The sequence below is a fragment of the Castor canadensis genome, chromosome 9 (genome assembly GCF_047511655.1).
Source record: "Castor canadensis chromosome 9, mCasCan1.hap1v2, whole genome shotgun sequence".
Lineage (NCBI taxonomy): Eukaryota > Metazoa > Chordata > Mammalia > Rodentia > Castoridae > Castor > Castor canadensis.
The window spans coordinates 152,380,501-152,395,183 of record NC_133394.1 but is presented as its reverse complement, the minus strand read 5'-3'; the positions used below and the strand labels follow the sequence as shown (position 1 = coordinate 152,395,183).

The 14,683-nt window shown below is 48.4% G+C and overlaps 2 protein-coding genes across 10 annotated transcripts in view; one reads left to right on the top strand and one right to left on the bottom strand.

Annotated features, from left to right (window-relative positions):
- Positions 1-3,035, bottom strand: part of Trmt44 (tRNA methyltransferase 44 homolog) — a 28,706-nt gene extending 25,671 nt beyond the window's left edge. The window contains exon 1 of one of the 3 annotated variants that reach the window (XM_074042692.1): positions 2,286-3,035. In XM_074042692.1, coding sequence (XP_073898793.1) covers positions 2,286-2,997 — 712 coding nt within the window. In that variant the 5' untranslated portion in view covers positions 2,998-3,035. The remainder of the gene's footprint in view (positions 1-2,285) is intronic. The other 2 variants (XM_020165333.2, XM_074042693.1) reach the window with 2 other exon arrangements.
- Positions 3,036-3,122: 87 nt separating this feature from the next.
- The window catches only part of Acox3 (acyl-CoA oxidase 3, pristanoyl), a 66,551-nt gene continuing 54,990 nt past the window's right edge, over positions 3,123-14,683 (top strand). For 4 of the 7 annotated variants that reach the window (XR_012435891.1, XR_012435889.1, XR_012435890.1 and 1 more), the window contains exon 1: positions 3,351-11,564. The gene's annotated coding sequence lies outside the window, so the exon portion shown is untranslated. The other 3 variants (XM_074042697.1, XM_074042696.1, XM_074042698.1) reach the window with 3 other exon arrangements.

Sequence of the window (14,683 nt, the reverse complement as noted above, 5' to 3'; positions counted from 1 at the left end):
CAGTCAGGGAAGTCCTCCCCAATAATGTGACACGTGAGCCATGGGGTACCTGACAGGGCATCTCAGACAGAAAAGCTACAACTGAAAAGGCCCTGGGGCAGGAGTGTGTTCAGGCTGGGTGGGGACAGGGTGATCACTGACAGAGGGGACATCAAATCTAACAGGGCATACATCACACGGGGCCTTGAAATTAATTGAAGTACAGCTTTTACTGAGACAGAGTCAGAGAAAAGACAAAAACCAAGCCATCACTCTCACAGAACCACCTCATTTAACCCACAGTGGCTTTACAACCTACTACTGTCTTCACCAGCTTCTAGATCAGGCCTTCTCACCTCGGCACCACTATCACCTGGCTGGACAGCTCTTATGGTTGGGGCTACTCTCTGCAGGATGTCTAGCAGCTTCTCAGTCTCCACCCACTCAATGGCAGTAGCATCCCCATCCCCCAGCCAGGAGTAGTGACCAAAAATGTCTCCGAAAGTGACAAACTTCCAGGGAGCAAACTTGCCCAGGCTGAGAACCTCTGATGTAGGTGAAGACACTGAAGTACTGCAGAGTTCAATCATCAGTACCAAATTCACATGGCCCAGATGACCTCTGACCCATTCAACCACCGAGGTCAACCTCTTCTCCACCGGGTCACTTGAGCTTGCTGCAAGAGTTAAGATTTCTTCATCACACTCCTCTAAGTCCTTTGTGAGCCTACCCATAGCAAGACCAAGAAATATACAAAAACCCAGAACAGCATCCCCACCTTACGAAGCACCTACCAGAAACTATTCTAAGCATTTTATGATGTGTAATTTCATTTAACCACTCCAGCAACTCAGAAAGATTATATTATCCCATTTGCAATAAAGAAACTGAGACACAGAAAGGCCATATAACCTGCCTAGGGCCCTACAGCTATTAACTGGCAAAGCAGAATTCAAAGCCAGGCCATATGTGCTCCATGGAGGACATTAATCCTCTGATGAGCCTTCCTGGGCAGGACCTTAGTGTTTACAGCAAACCTAACACAGCGCTCTCCACTGAAGGAGGAAGGAGAGTTCTGTCCCTCCTCAGTTCAGTCAGCATTACAAGGCCTCCCGGGTACTACTTTGATGATCCTCTCAGTCTAGTGGACAGGAAATTAAAAAATGATTAAGGTTATGACACTGCTAATAGCTGGAAAAACTCCTAGACTGGAGTGGACTGGTAGGTCAGTGAGGTTGCTGGAGGAGAACCCATGGAAGTCTTAGGAAGGAAGGGCAGAAGCAGCCAGTACTGGGGGGTGTCCAAGGCATTACGCACCTTCAACAAATGCTGCCCACAGTAGGCAGAATGGGCCCCCAAAGACATCCATGTCTTAGTGCTCAGTACTCAGAAATATGTTGTGTCACGTGGCAAAAGGGACTTTGCAGACATGACTCGGGTTACAGGCCTTAAGTGGGAAAGGGCTCTGGGTTATCCAGATGGCTCAATCTAATCCCAGACACATGAGAAGGACTCTACACCTCTGTAGTATCAGACATGTGGGGAACTATACAAAAGAGTCAGAGAGAGGCCTGGAGGAAGTGAAGCCAGCCAGGAAACAAGGACACAGTTCTGCAACCATGAACTGGACTCTCCCAACCTAAAGGAGCTTGAGTGGATTCTCTCCCACACCCTCCTGGGAGCGAGCCAGCCGGCAGAAAGCCCCAGAAGAGGAAAAACAACAGTCAACCCTGATTTCTGACCTACTGAACTATGAGAGGGAATCAACTCATCTGGTTTTGGCCATTAAGTTTGCAGTAATTTGTTACAGCAGCAACAGGAAACTCATACACTGCTGAATAAAGTTTGAGGCAGGGAGTGGTTGAAGTCTCAAGGTCACAGACAGTCACAACAAATGCCTGAAATTTTGTCTGCCTAGCAAGTAGGAAGCCGAGTTCAACCCCCAGTCTAAAATGTGACCAACACTGAAGACTAGCAGTCACATGCTCTCTCACGCCCATCGATACCTGCATGCCTTTCATTTCTCTTCACCCGCTAAACTTCTGCTTGTCATTCAACATCCAGCTCAGCCCTCACCTTTCCCTGAAGCCTTCCAGACCCCAACCACCCAACCAGTGATCCCATCTTCTGTACTGCAGACACATATTCTACAAGCTGTTCAAAAAACACTGGAAACCCTACAACCTCTGTAGTTATACCGCAGAGGAACCGGAATCGTAGGTACCTTTAGTGTCTTTCACTGACCTGATGTTCAACGAATGCTTTTAAGCCTAATCATATCCTTCCGCGATCAAATATGCTCTTACCTTGCACGACTATTTCTCTCCTCGGGGCTGTGAGTCGGCTATGAGGACTCGCTTTCGGGATGACAATCCTGAGAATCAGGTCGAGTTCATGCGGTGCTTCTGGTTGCGATCCCTCCCGAGAGCCAGTGAGGAAGGCCAGCATTTCCGAGTTGCCGCTGGCAAGGCTTTTGGAGAAATGGTCCCAGATCAAATCCAGATTTGCTGCGGGGTCTTCGCCTTGACTGCCTGCAGTCTGTGGGGGCTGTGTGGGGTCCGCGGCGAGCGGAGGCGCTGCGGCTGCTTCCTTCTGCTCCCTAACCTGGGGGCGCCAGCCCTGGGCCTCCTCGCGTCCACGACCAGCAGTGCCCTGCGCAGGTCCTAATCCTGCCCTGGAGTCAGGGTCACCCTCGGGGGACCCCTCCTGGAGTCCACGTCCCGCCGCGGCACCCTCCTCGTGCTCAGGTCCTAATCCCGGCCTGGAATTAGAATCTCTCTCAGGAGAACCCTGACCGGGTTCTGGTCCCTCCTGCGGACCGGGTCCCGCCGCGTCCCGCTCCTTCCGCTCGGGGCCCGCGCTTGGCAGGGCGGCGCTCCGGCGGGCCTCTATCCGGGAGCCGCATAGCCGCTTGTTGGCTACCTGCGGCCTCTCCAGCCACACGGCCACGGCCGCCCAGAAGCCACCCGGAAGCAGCCCGCCGGGATCGCACACCTGCACCCGGCCCACTTCTGCCATGATTAGAGTCGCGGCAGCGGCGCGGGGCGATGACGTAGACCCCGGACGCGACATGATGACGTCAGGGGCGGGGACGTGGACAGGAAGTGGCGTAGGTCGCTTCCTTCCTTCTCCCCTCCTCCCGGGATTCTCTGGCCAGGATCCAGTCGTGGGGCTTAGGGCTGTTCTGCTTTTCTCTCCCGGCGTCCGCCCAGGGTGCGTGGGTGCCTGAAGATGACACGACTAGAGCTGAGTTTGGGAGAGGATTCTGGAGGCGGCACATTCAGGGAACTCAGTCGGCGAATCCGACTGGAGCCCATCGCGATTTCGGTATTGATTACCGATCGGTCAGGGCTCTTGACTGTGAGTGCTCCCTGTCCCTTCTTTTAGGAAAGCGCCTTTTTCCTTCACTTGCGGCTCGTGTCTGCTTTCCTTCGTGGAAAGAGTGTTTCGTAAAACGGCACAGTGACCTCGTTCCCCACGGAGGAAGGTCATCTTGTGGCCGAGCACGGTGGGTTCTCTCCGTGATTGCAAAGCCAATCAATAAGCACTACCTGAGGACAGAGAGTGAAGAGGTTTATTATCTGCCGCTACCGAGGCAGTGTCGCCCAAAACACGGGCGCACGGAGATTTTACTGGGAGACTTATGCATATCCATGCTGAAAAGACGTCATTTCGCGTGTTGAAGGTCACGTTCCTCAACAGGCTGAGTTCGCGGTCTTACTTGTCCGCACATGGCGTGCTCCAAGCTGGCAGCGTGAACGCCCCACCCGGTGGAGAATTTAGCATTAAAACGCGCAGAGTCCCCTCTAGGTCACCTAGAAGTAAGACTCCGTGCTTTGGGCTGGTTTAAGCCGGTTCCTTGTGGTCTCTGAAGGGCATTATTTGAAACTTAAAAAAAAAAAAAACCACTTGAAAGGATGTTAGCAGTCACTTAAAAGGGTGACCGCTTCTTTCTCACAAGCCCCAGTGTGTCCTCTGAAAATTCCTGCCCAGCAGCTCACAATCTACGGGTGTAGTTCAGTGTTAACAGTACTGGCCTGCAGAATCTCTAGTGAAATTTTAAAGCTTCAAATACGCATTCTTTTTGTACATGAGTCCCTTGGCTGGGATCTGCTGTTCTCTAAAGAATCTGTCAGAATCAAAGAGAAGTGGAAACTAACTCGAGTCCCGTGGTTCATCACAGGACCAAACGTCTGTGGAATTAAGTAAGGCAACACTGCAGACATACGTACTCTTCCATCAGCCTTTGAGGTTGGTTTTTATGTAATCTGTGTGTCCTAGGGCTTCCAAAACAAATCACCACACATGAAACAGACACAGCTGTTCTCTCACAGTTCTGAAGGCTCAGGGGTTGATAACATCTTTATGACAAGAAACCGAAACTACCCCTAAGGAACAGCAGAGCCCCCCAAATGTGGACAATTATCCATAATGAAGAGGCTGGAGCAGGATTAATTATGTCCTGGGAACTGGATCACTCCCAAGTGGTGATAGCAATAGTAACTTCTCTGGAATCTTCAAAGAATATAGGACTGAGATAATGGTCAACCAGGCCTTACCCAACCAATCTGCCCTGGAAATATTTGGCTATGTGTACCTTTTGTCTCCTGTCCTAAATCTTTCTCTAGTTAAAGTCAAAGCTCATGTCTGCCCTAAAGATGGCCAAAAATGGGCTGAAATGCTTACTTTGCCTCTTCCCACAGTGTGTCTGTGCTCTTCACTGTATTTTGCATAAAGGAGCAAGTGGCCTGATCTAACATGTGGAATTCCAGGAGTTTGGGCCTTAGGTCCTTGACCTTTGAGTACATCTAAAGGCTCTATTTCCAAATCAGATCTTGGATCCTAGAGAAGATTAGGACTTTCATGTATCTTTTGTGGGAACACAGTTCAAATCCAACACTTCCAGCATATTGAGCCTGATTAGCGCAGCCAAAAGATAGACAGTTACAAATCTTACTAAGCTGCTAATGTGTGTGGGGACCTGGGCCAAGCACTAAGGATCCAGAGTTAAGTCAAGCTCTGCTCTGGAAAAGCCTCCAGCTGACAGGGAGGCAGACTAATATGAAAAGCAAGGTCACAAAGAGAAGTTAGTGACTAAGTTTCCTCCTATTTCAAAACAAAGGTGTCCTGAAAGGAGAACTCAGTGACAACTGAGTTAAAGAGAAATAACCCCCCCATACCGGAATTCAAAGTTACAGCAGTGTGCTTAAGACAAGCCTTCTGTGATTCTCCTGACTGCGAAGGTCAGCACATATCTGTGCATGTTTGCTGGTGTTACCAAAGTCAAGAACAAAGTTCTGGTTAGGGAGTTTTAGTGCATTGTAGGACAGTCCTCACTGGTCTGGGGCACTGGCGTTAGGCCCCATTTTAGTCCTCACTCATTTAAGTTGCTCTTAACTTGGTGTGTGGTGTGCTTGCTCAAAGTGGCAGGAAGGCAGGTATCCGCTGAGGCGTCTCCACATGCAGCAAAAGTGCCACTTCATTTAAATGTGGGCTCAAATCCTTAAAAGCCCCTTGTTTTCAAGGCTCCCACTCTCGTTCCTCTGGCCTCTTTTCTGGCTGTGAGGCTTTGCGTGTCTAGGAACTAGCTAACCCCTGCTTCTCTGTTGCACATCACATGGGCACAGCAGAAAGAGATGGAAGAAACCTGCAGGCCTAGGACTTGAAGGGAGAGGTCATAAATTCAGAAGCCAATGTTTGGGGGAGAGGTGGAAACTCATTGGATATGACCTGGTATCCTTGTATCAGAAAGTATCAGCTCCTTGCTGGAAACCATCCCACTGAATTAAGAGTCCACATAATCTGTCTGCTGGCTTCTCTTGGTGTAGGCAGCTAGGCAAACATCAGTTGAAATGAGGAAATGTCCCCCCAGGCAAGATTCTCTTCCTCCTTTGGGGGCAAAATCATAAAACACTAGGTGGCCCCAACACTCTGGACCTGTGATTAAGATAATGACCCTGCATCCTCGTTATTATCGAGCATACCCCCATATCAAGTGGTGTAATAACCACTTATAATCTTCCATTGGTGGTGTTGGACCGGAAAGGGCAAAGAGGATCAAATGCACAGATACCTGGCCTCACCTCAGATTCATAGGTGTATGACACCTCATACTCGGGCAGCCACCTCGTGCTTGCCAAACCACTTGAGAGGATCACAAGGTGGGGAGGCCCCAGTTTCAGCTCACCTAGTAACCCTCCCCTATTAGATAATAAAAACCCCAAGCCCCAACAACTTCAAGGCAGTTGGCCCTGATCCAAACTGCCCACCTCACACCTTGAGGCACTTCAGCAGTGCTATCTGCCTATTTGTGGTTCTCTTACTGCATCTGGGACGGCGTCCTGACCTTAGGCTTTACACCCGAAGAACCGAGGAACATCTTCCCCACCAGTAAAACCACCTCCAACACCCCACACAGTCTGGCTCCTGCCTCTCTTTCCAACCTCAGTTTCCAGCCCTCTACCTGTACCTGCTCGGCCCCTACCATGATGGTCTTTTTGTCTTTTGTCCCATCTCACTCCCACCTTTGGGCCTGTCTTCTGGGTGTCCCTTATCCCCAGAATGCACATCCCCACATCTTGGGAGTCAGCTGGAATGTCCCCTCCTCAGGCAGGGGTTCTCCATCACCAGCCAAATAGCCCCCAGACCATTTTGTATGTTACTGCTGTGCCTTAAAAAAAAATTACCCACATTTTTTGTTGGTTGTCACCTCTGTCCCTTAGTGAAGACATGTTATTAACTTGGGAGCCCCGACTACCATACTTTTTGCATCTGGAAGATGTCTGTACAATCATGGAGGGAGAAGGTCACCAAGAGTAAGGAGTGTGGCAGGAGAACTGTAGAAGGTAGAGCTGTCCACAACTGACTTTCCCAGGAGAAGCAGTTTCCAGCCTAACACTGCTGGCACAGGGAGGAAACCAGCGAGATCCAGGCTTAGGTCAAGGTTCTGGCCTACTGCCTGGGACTAGATCAGGGCTATAAGGGAGAGAAGCCTTTGCCTGTCTCCTCTGAGGGTTTCATCATTGAGTCTATGAACTAAACTGACAGTCGGTAAATTAACAAGGGAAAACCTACATTCAATTATTTATATACATATAGGAGTCCATAAAATAGGGGACTCAGGGAAGGGTCAGATGATTGGAACTATGAAAAGAACAGGGGCTCAAAGCTTTGGGGGATGATGGCAAGGCAAAATATGGGTAAAGGAAGAATGGCACGGTGACCACAGGCTCCACTGGGCAGATAAAGTCTCAGGTGATAAAAATTGCCTGGAGCTGCCTCTTCCTCATCTAGGTCCTGCAGTGGTGTACATTCACTTTATAGATGCAAGTTTTCTTTACAGGGACAGGTTTCAGACGCAGAGGACACTACGTGTGCAGTGTCCTCTCTAACCAGCACACGGTATGCCATGGAAGTATACTTGGGGAGGTACTTTCTGGTCTGCAGTCGTGTTTTGGAGTCTCTAGGTAGCACTGCCCAAAGGACTTTGTGAGGCTGGAGGTGTTCTGCATCTATCTGCATGGTCCAGTAAGGCTACAGAGGCTTGTACTGTAGTTGGTGTAATGACGGAGCTGGTTTAAACTTTAGAGAATTTCAGTTATTTTTTACTGATTCATATTTAAAATGGTTTTTTCTTTTTTTTTTTTTTCTTGAAGTATTGGGGTTTGAACTCAGGGCTTTTCACTTGCTATGCAGGAGCTCTAACTGATACATTTTGAAGTTTCAGTAGCCACAGGAGGCCCATGGTGGCCACTGTGTGGGGTGCACAGCTCTGGAGTCTCAGATCCTCAACTTCCAAGTGCGAGAACTCTGAGAGTTCTAGGCAGCAGTCCCATCCTGCCCATCAGAATATGGGCTTCAGCCCATGTCAGCAGCAGCCACATATTCACCTGATGCCAAGACTCCTCCAGCATGCAAACCTGTGAAAGTCATCAGTGCCAACAGGAGTCACCATGTCAAAACCTAAGAGATGGAATTGGAGGCCATGAAGGGGGAGTCTCAGGCAGGCATACCTCTAACAGGCCTTCTGGTGAGGTATTCCTGCAGGTACTCCATGTTTGCCTGTAATAGGGTTTATGGCAAGGAAACTGCTCAAGACTGCAGCATTCCACATATGCAGCTTGTAGAAAGATGCTAGTCTGTCTTCACCAACAAGCCCTCAGAACTGATTGTATTATAAACAGCTTATGTGGACTTCTCTTTTTCTTTAAAATCTCCCTCTGGCCCAACCCCCGCTGACCTGCATGTGTGTAGTCCTGCTGCAGTCTCCACCCAGTCCCCAGTAAATACAGACTGCAAATTTCTCTCTCTAACCCTTTTAGGTTGACAAACCGTTTGGATTGAATATGCTGGGTTTACAATGAAAAAAACCTTTCCATTAGCTCATAACAGGAGCATTCAGCCTTTTGCATGGGCATTTTATGCAAAACCATATTTATTATCTCATAGCTCTTTCCCAGCACCATTCTAGGTGGTCTACTAGGTGTAATCACTCTGTGTGTGTGTGTGATTTTTACAAGGGCTGGGAGGTTGGCCTTAGGCGGTGGTGGTCATGACAGAGCTGTCGTGGTACCTTGCTTGGTGCTGAATCCTCACCCCTGCTACCACTCAGTGACATGGTTGGTGACTACATCCCACATCCCCACCACTCTGCATCCTGAGCCAGCCATGGAGGCAGTGGGTAGGGGAGAGAAAGCAGGAAGGGGAATAGAGGGAGAGAAGTGACCAGAGTGTGGGCGCAAACTTTAGTTTTAACATGTGTTCAAATAACTGCAGTACCAGGGGTGACCAACAGATCAGATGAGTAAAAGGGAGCAGAGAATGGGCATGGCAGACAGGGTGGTGGTGGGATAGAAGTCAAAATGAACCACCAAACAGCAGTGGGCAGGATCTGTTGGCAGGCCCCAGTGCACTGCTGCTGAGTCACTGTCAGCTGGGCCACTCAAAAAGAGTTTCCTCACTTGCAGCTCCTGGCAGGAGCTACCAGGAAGTAGCTAACAGAACATGTACAAAACCAAACTCATTCCTCTCCCTGTGTGCTGACCTCAACCACATCTCCAGCCACTCAGTTCCCAGCAACACCAACAAAGGAGAGCACAGTCCCTTTCTTCCTACCTCACCACTGTGCTCAATGTCCACCTGATTCCACATAGCGCTGTCCATGATGTTGTCTTTTAGACACAGTGTGGGCAGTGTCCTAGGGCCCAGAACTGAACTGTGGTTTGGGGAGAAGGGCTAGAGCAGCGTCCTAAAGTAAAGCCAGGTCAGAGCTGTGAAGAACAATCTTTTTTTCTATTTATTTTGAGATAGGGTTTTGCTCATGTAATCCAGGTGACCTCAAACTCACAATTCTCCTCCCTCTACCTCCCAAATGCTAGGATTACAGGTAAGTGCTGCTACACCAAGCTGGAACAACCCAGTCACCAGAAAATGAAATAGAGTGAAATAGTGGGGCCAAAATGTGTTAGGAGTCAGTCCTGAGAGCAGGGTTTGCGGACAGCCACAGATAAACGTGAGAAGGATGGAAGGACTCAGAGCAGGGAGGGAAGCCTGAGGGTAGTCCAGAGTTTGGGACACGTGCTCAGGGTGTTTTCTCCTTTAATGCTTTGTGATGACACCTAATCCTAAAGAGAACTGTAAAAAGTCACCAGGCTCCCTTGCCACCCTCCAACTCCCCTGCCATAGGCATATTTCAGGCTCTGAGGCTTTCCCTCTTATTGCCCCCCAAATGTCTGCTTAAAAATGTCTCCTCTCTCCCTCACTCCTGCAGTTTACATGAATGATTTTTGTGGAAGTTGTCAGAATCAAATGGAGGTACGTAGTTAAGCCCAGACAAAATAGAATTGGAAGACTACTTGGAGGGGCTCTCATGAACATATTTGCCCCTGTTTTTTTTGTTGTTGTTGTTGCTGCTGTACTGGGCTTTAGGGCCTTGTGCTTGCTGTGCAGGTGCTCTACCACTTGACCCACTCCCCAGCCATCATGCACATTTGCCTGATAATAAGAACTATCACAAAAGACTGTCAAAACCACAACCTGCCACAAAAATTCTCCGAGGAAGCCTGTCTGGCAATTGCCATCAGCACTGGATAGGCAATATCCTGCCTCTAAGCTAAGGGTAGGTGTTCACAAACAGCATGTGAAACCTTTCTCGTTTTACTGTGGTCTACCACGGCATGCCTGTTCCCTATCACTCCCAAATAAAATACTTGTTTTAGAGATACAATCTCTGCTGCTCATTTAGGTTGATAATTTCTAAGGAGAGCTATGTTTTCCTAAGGCCGATAAAACGTGAACCCAGCTTATTAGTAGTTGTGGTTTGGGCAGAAATTGCGAACTGGGAGGTGTGAATTTAGCAGTGAATGGGTATTATATTATTCTCAACAGTATCTCCAAACATTTGAGAAGCGGCAGCATGTCTCCTGCAGGTGATCCTGGGTGCACCCGTGAGTTCAGAGACCCTTGCGAAAACACCAAATGGTTGTCTGACTGCTTAGTTGTGCATGTGCAGGTCCCTGGACTGCCCTTTGTTCCCTTCTGCTTTTCACCAGGAAGGTCCCAGTGCAGCCGTGGTTATGTCTGTTTTGAGTAGGAGTAGGAGTGGTAACTGAGAAGGATAGTATTACAGAGTTTAAGAAAGTTTTTCAGAATACAAAGGGAATAGAGAGACTTTCTAAACAGCACCTGACACCACCATGCAGGCGTGTTACCAAGGCCTTAAACCTGACACGTGTCAAACAGAACTTACCATCTTTTTCTTTCCCATATTGTGCTACCCATCTTCCAGTTCCTTTAAATGGAAACCTTTGGACTTTACATGGCAAGTCACCAAGCCCAGTTGGTTCTGTCTGTAAATTTTATAGACGTGTAAGTCTTAGCTTGGAATCCTCTTTGTCCCAAACAGACCTGAAACAGGATTTGGGTGCAGAAAATTAAATGTGGACTGGTTCCCAGACGCAGGAGGGAAGACGTGTGAGACAGAACTAAGAGCAAGTAAAGATGTATTGCTGAGTTGGTTACTGCTACAAGCCACTAGGGCTCACGTCCACGGTTCCGCTGAGGACCTGTGCAGGACCATGGTTCTCAAACTTCAGCGAGCACTTGGGCGAACTTTCTCTCTTGACAACGCTCAGCCGGAGGTGGACTGAGAGGGACCCCGGGAATCTGCAAATTAAATAACTATCTCCTGAATTCCTTTGCAATAAGGTCGCCTCCGGGACACAGGAGAAATTCTGGCGTAAAACGCATCTGAGAACAACAGCGTGCCAAGAGAGGCCTGGGGCGGGAGAAAGGCGCTCTTGACCTGTCTGCCTAGGCCCAGGGTGAACGCGTCCTGTTTCCAGGTGACGGGAAGGCGCGGCATGATGACGTCAAGCAGACAACGGAAGGCCACGCCTCGATGCCGAGGGAGGGACGGGGCGCGCGCGGAGTGATGACGTCTGTGGCCTGCTCAGGCCTCGCCCCCAACAGGGGCGGGGCCCGCGCTGCAATTCTCACCCTGCGCTGGCGTCCGCTGAGTGTGCGCTGGACGGTGCGGGGACTCGGTGCCACGGGCCTGAAGGTGGAACCCGCTTAGCCCCGGGCAGGTGCGCTGGGCGAGTGCGGACGTGCAAGGGCGGGGGGCCGCGGCCGGGGGTCCGTGCGGGGCCGGGGGAGGCCGGCCGTGAGGGCCTCCACAGAAGTTTGGACTCTGTCCCCTGAGGTCACCGGCAGCTAAGGAGAGAGTGAGCAGACAGACATTTTAAAACCATCTTTCCCACTGCAGAGAGGTGTCACAAGACAAAAGTCGGCACAAATTCAGCCGTAGGTCTAATTGTCTCGTGTTCGCGACTCCAATCCCCGCAGCCTCCGTTCTGCGAAACGGAGGGTCAGCTCCCACCGGCAGAGCAGGGCAGTGGTCCTTATGGTGGGGACAGCGAGGCAAGGACAGAGAAAAGGTAACGTCAGGTCACCTTTTTGTAAGGATGAAAGCAGAGGGGACTTTCTTGTGATGACACGCAGGTAGACAGGAATCGCCTACTTCCAGGAAAAAAAAAAAACCTATGTGCTGCCTGAGAGTTTTAGTGACCTTTAGCATGAGTGACTCCACTCTTGGACTCTGGGCTATTGGGACCTAGTGCAGGACCCAGCGCAAAACTGTGGCCTCTTACAGGAGGAAAGGACAGGTGGCAGCTGGTGGCAGAATAAATGGAATTGAAGCCACCCCTTGCATGCCAGGAGTGGTTCCACGTGCCTGATGCGGTTCCAGCCCTGTCCTAGATGCAGGCATGGCTGCATGTGACTCCTGAACACAGGGCGGTGAAGCAACTTGTTGAGGTCACCTAACTAGGGACTGTAAGGTTGGGATTTGAACCAAGGCAGTCAGTCTTTGCAATTCTTGTTTATGGCAGCTGTAACCTCAATGCAGTAATGTTGGTGACCTTGGTGGTATGGGATCATAGGGACTGTTTATTATCCTGGGATTTAGAGCAAATCCCACAAAAGTTTTACTTTTGATGAAATGTAATTTATCTCCTTTTTCTCTTGTTTCGTATGCCTTTGATACCACATCCAAGAAGGCTTTGCTGGCCTAAGATTACAAAGACTTAACTCCTGCTTTTTCCTCTAAGCGTTTCGCAGTTTTAATTCTTTTGTTTCAGCCTCTGAGCCACTGTGAGTTAATTTTTGGGTATGGTTGTGAACTTGAACACCACTGGTCAGAAAGACTGTTCTTTCTCATTGGAATTACCTTGCATGCTTGTCACAAAGCAACAGACCACAAGTGTAAGAATTACTTTTTTTTCTTTAAGTAAGGTTACTTTTTTTTTGGTCAGGGCAAAAGCAGAGAGGGCTTCCTCATTATGCTGACTGCATTCTGGCAGACTGGAATTGCTTGTTTTCAAGAACTTGTCTGGGGATTATGTTAGCTTCTGTTACTATAACAAATACCTGAGATAATCAACTTATAAACAAAAAAGGTTTATTTTTGAATCAGAATTTTAGACCTTCCAGTCCAACCACAGTTTGGTTGGCCCGATTGCTTTGGGCCTGTGGTGAAGTGGCACATTGGGACAGAAAGGAAGAGGAAGAGACTGTAGTTTCAGGCTCCCCTTGGAGGGCATGCCCCTTTTAACCCAAAGATCTCCTATTAGTCCCTACCTCTTAAAAGGTTCCATCACAGCACTGGGGACCAACCATTGGCCTTTGGGGGACAGTCCAGATCCAAATAACAGCAGGGTGCCTTCCTTCAAGTCTCAGTGTGATGATGTGGCATTTAGCACCATTCTGGTGTGGTCTGGTCTGTTGGGGCCTAGGGCAGGAGCTCTGTCCACAGCAATGGCCTCCCATCATTTTTCTTTAACACCTGAAAACTGACTATAATAATTTATTAGTTCTAATAATCTTTTAGTGATTCCTTAGGGTTTTTTATATATAAGGTCACATCATGTGCAAGTAGAAATAAGTTTCCAATCCAGACGCCTTTTATTTCATTTTCTTGCATGATTGCATTGGCCAGAATCTCTAGTACAAAGTTGATTGAAGCAACAGAGTGGACATCCTTGTCTTGGTCCTGATCTTGGGGGACATATGGTCACATTTAAATGTGATCATTGCATGCTTTTTTTTTTTTTTTGTAGATGCCCTTTATCAGGAAGGTGAAGTTCACTTTCTTTTTAAAAAAAAAAGTTTTAAGTTGCCATGTAAAAAAATATACTTGTTTATGGGTTTCCCTGTGATGTTTGATCCACATGTGCGTTGTGTAGTTTCAAAGCAGAGTAAACACATTCGTTTCCTGAAACGCTGAGCTAATCCTCATGGTGAAATGAGCTTCTCCTCCATTCCAGGTTTGTCCAGTTTTAATTGTTGAAGACGTGTTATGTTTTGTCAAGTTTTTTTCTTGCATCTGTTGACATGACCATATAATTTTTGTGCCTTTTTTATTGATACGATGTATTACATTAATTCGTTTTCAAATGTTGAACCAACTTGCCTTCCCAGGGCAAATCCCATTTGTTCATGATTTATAATTCTTTTTATATGGGGCTTGACTCAGTTTGCAAAATTTGTCGAGGGCCTTTGCATCTGAACCATGAAGGATACTAGTCTGTGACTGTCCTGCAGTGTCTTTGGGTGGTTTGATGTCAAGGTCAAGCTGGGCTGTGAAGTAGAAGTGTTCTCTACTCTCCTGTTTTTGAAAGAGTTTGTGGCTAGTTGGTATTCTTTGTTAAAAGTTTGGCAGAACCCACAGGTGAAACCCTCTGTTTCTTCTCTGTGGGAGTTTATCGCTTGCTAACTTAATTTCGTTAGTCATTATAAGTCTACTTTTCATCAGTCAATTTTGGTGGATGTGTCTTCTGGGAGTTTGACCTGTTCATCGATCCTGCAGTTCATTACTTCCCTCTTAATGCTTCTTCTTCCTTTGTACCTAGTCGTTACATCTCCTCTTGGACTCCCAACCAGGAGTCTGAGTTGTCTTGTTCTCCAAGGTCAGTCTGGCTAGAACTTTGCCAGAATCATCAGTCTTTTTGAGGACCCAGCTTTCATCTTCCTAGCTTTTCTCTGCTGTTGTCTTCCTTTCTCTTCTATTGGCTTTGCTTTCATCTCTTAGCCTGTTCCCTGCCACCTGCCACTGGTTAGTTTGGGCGTCCTTGCCTGTGTCCTAGCTGATTCTCCCAGATCTGCTTTGGGTCAACACTGCTGGGTTTCGATCCCATCTCTGCCCATG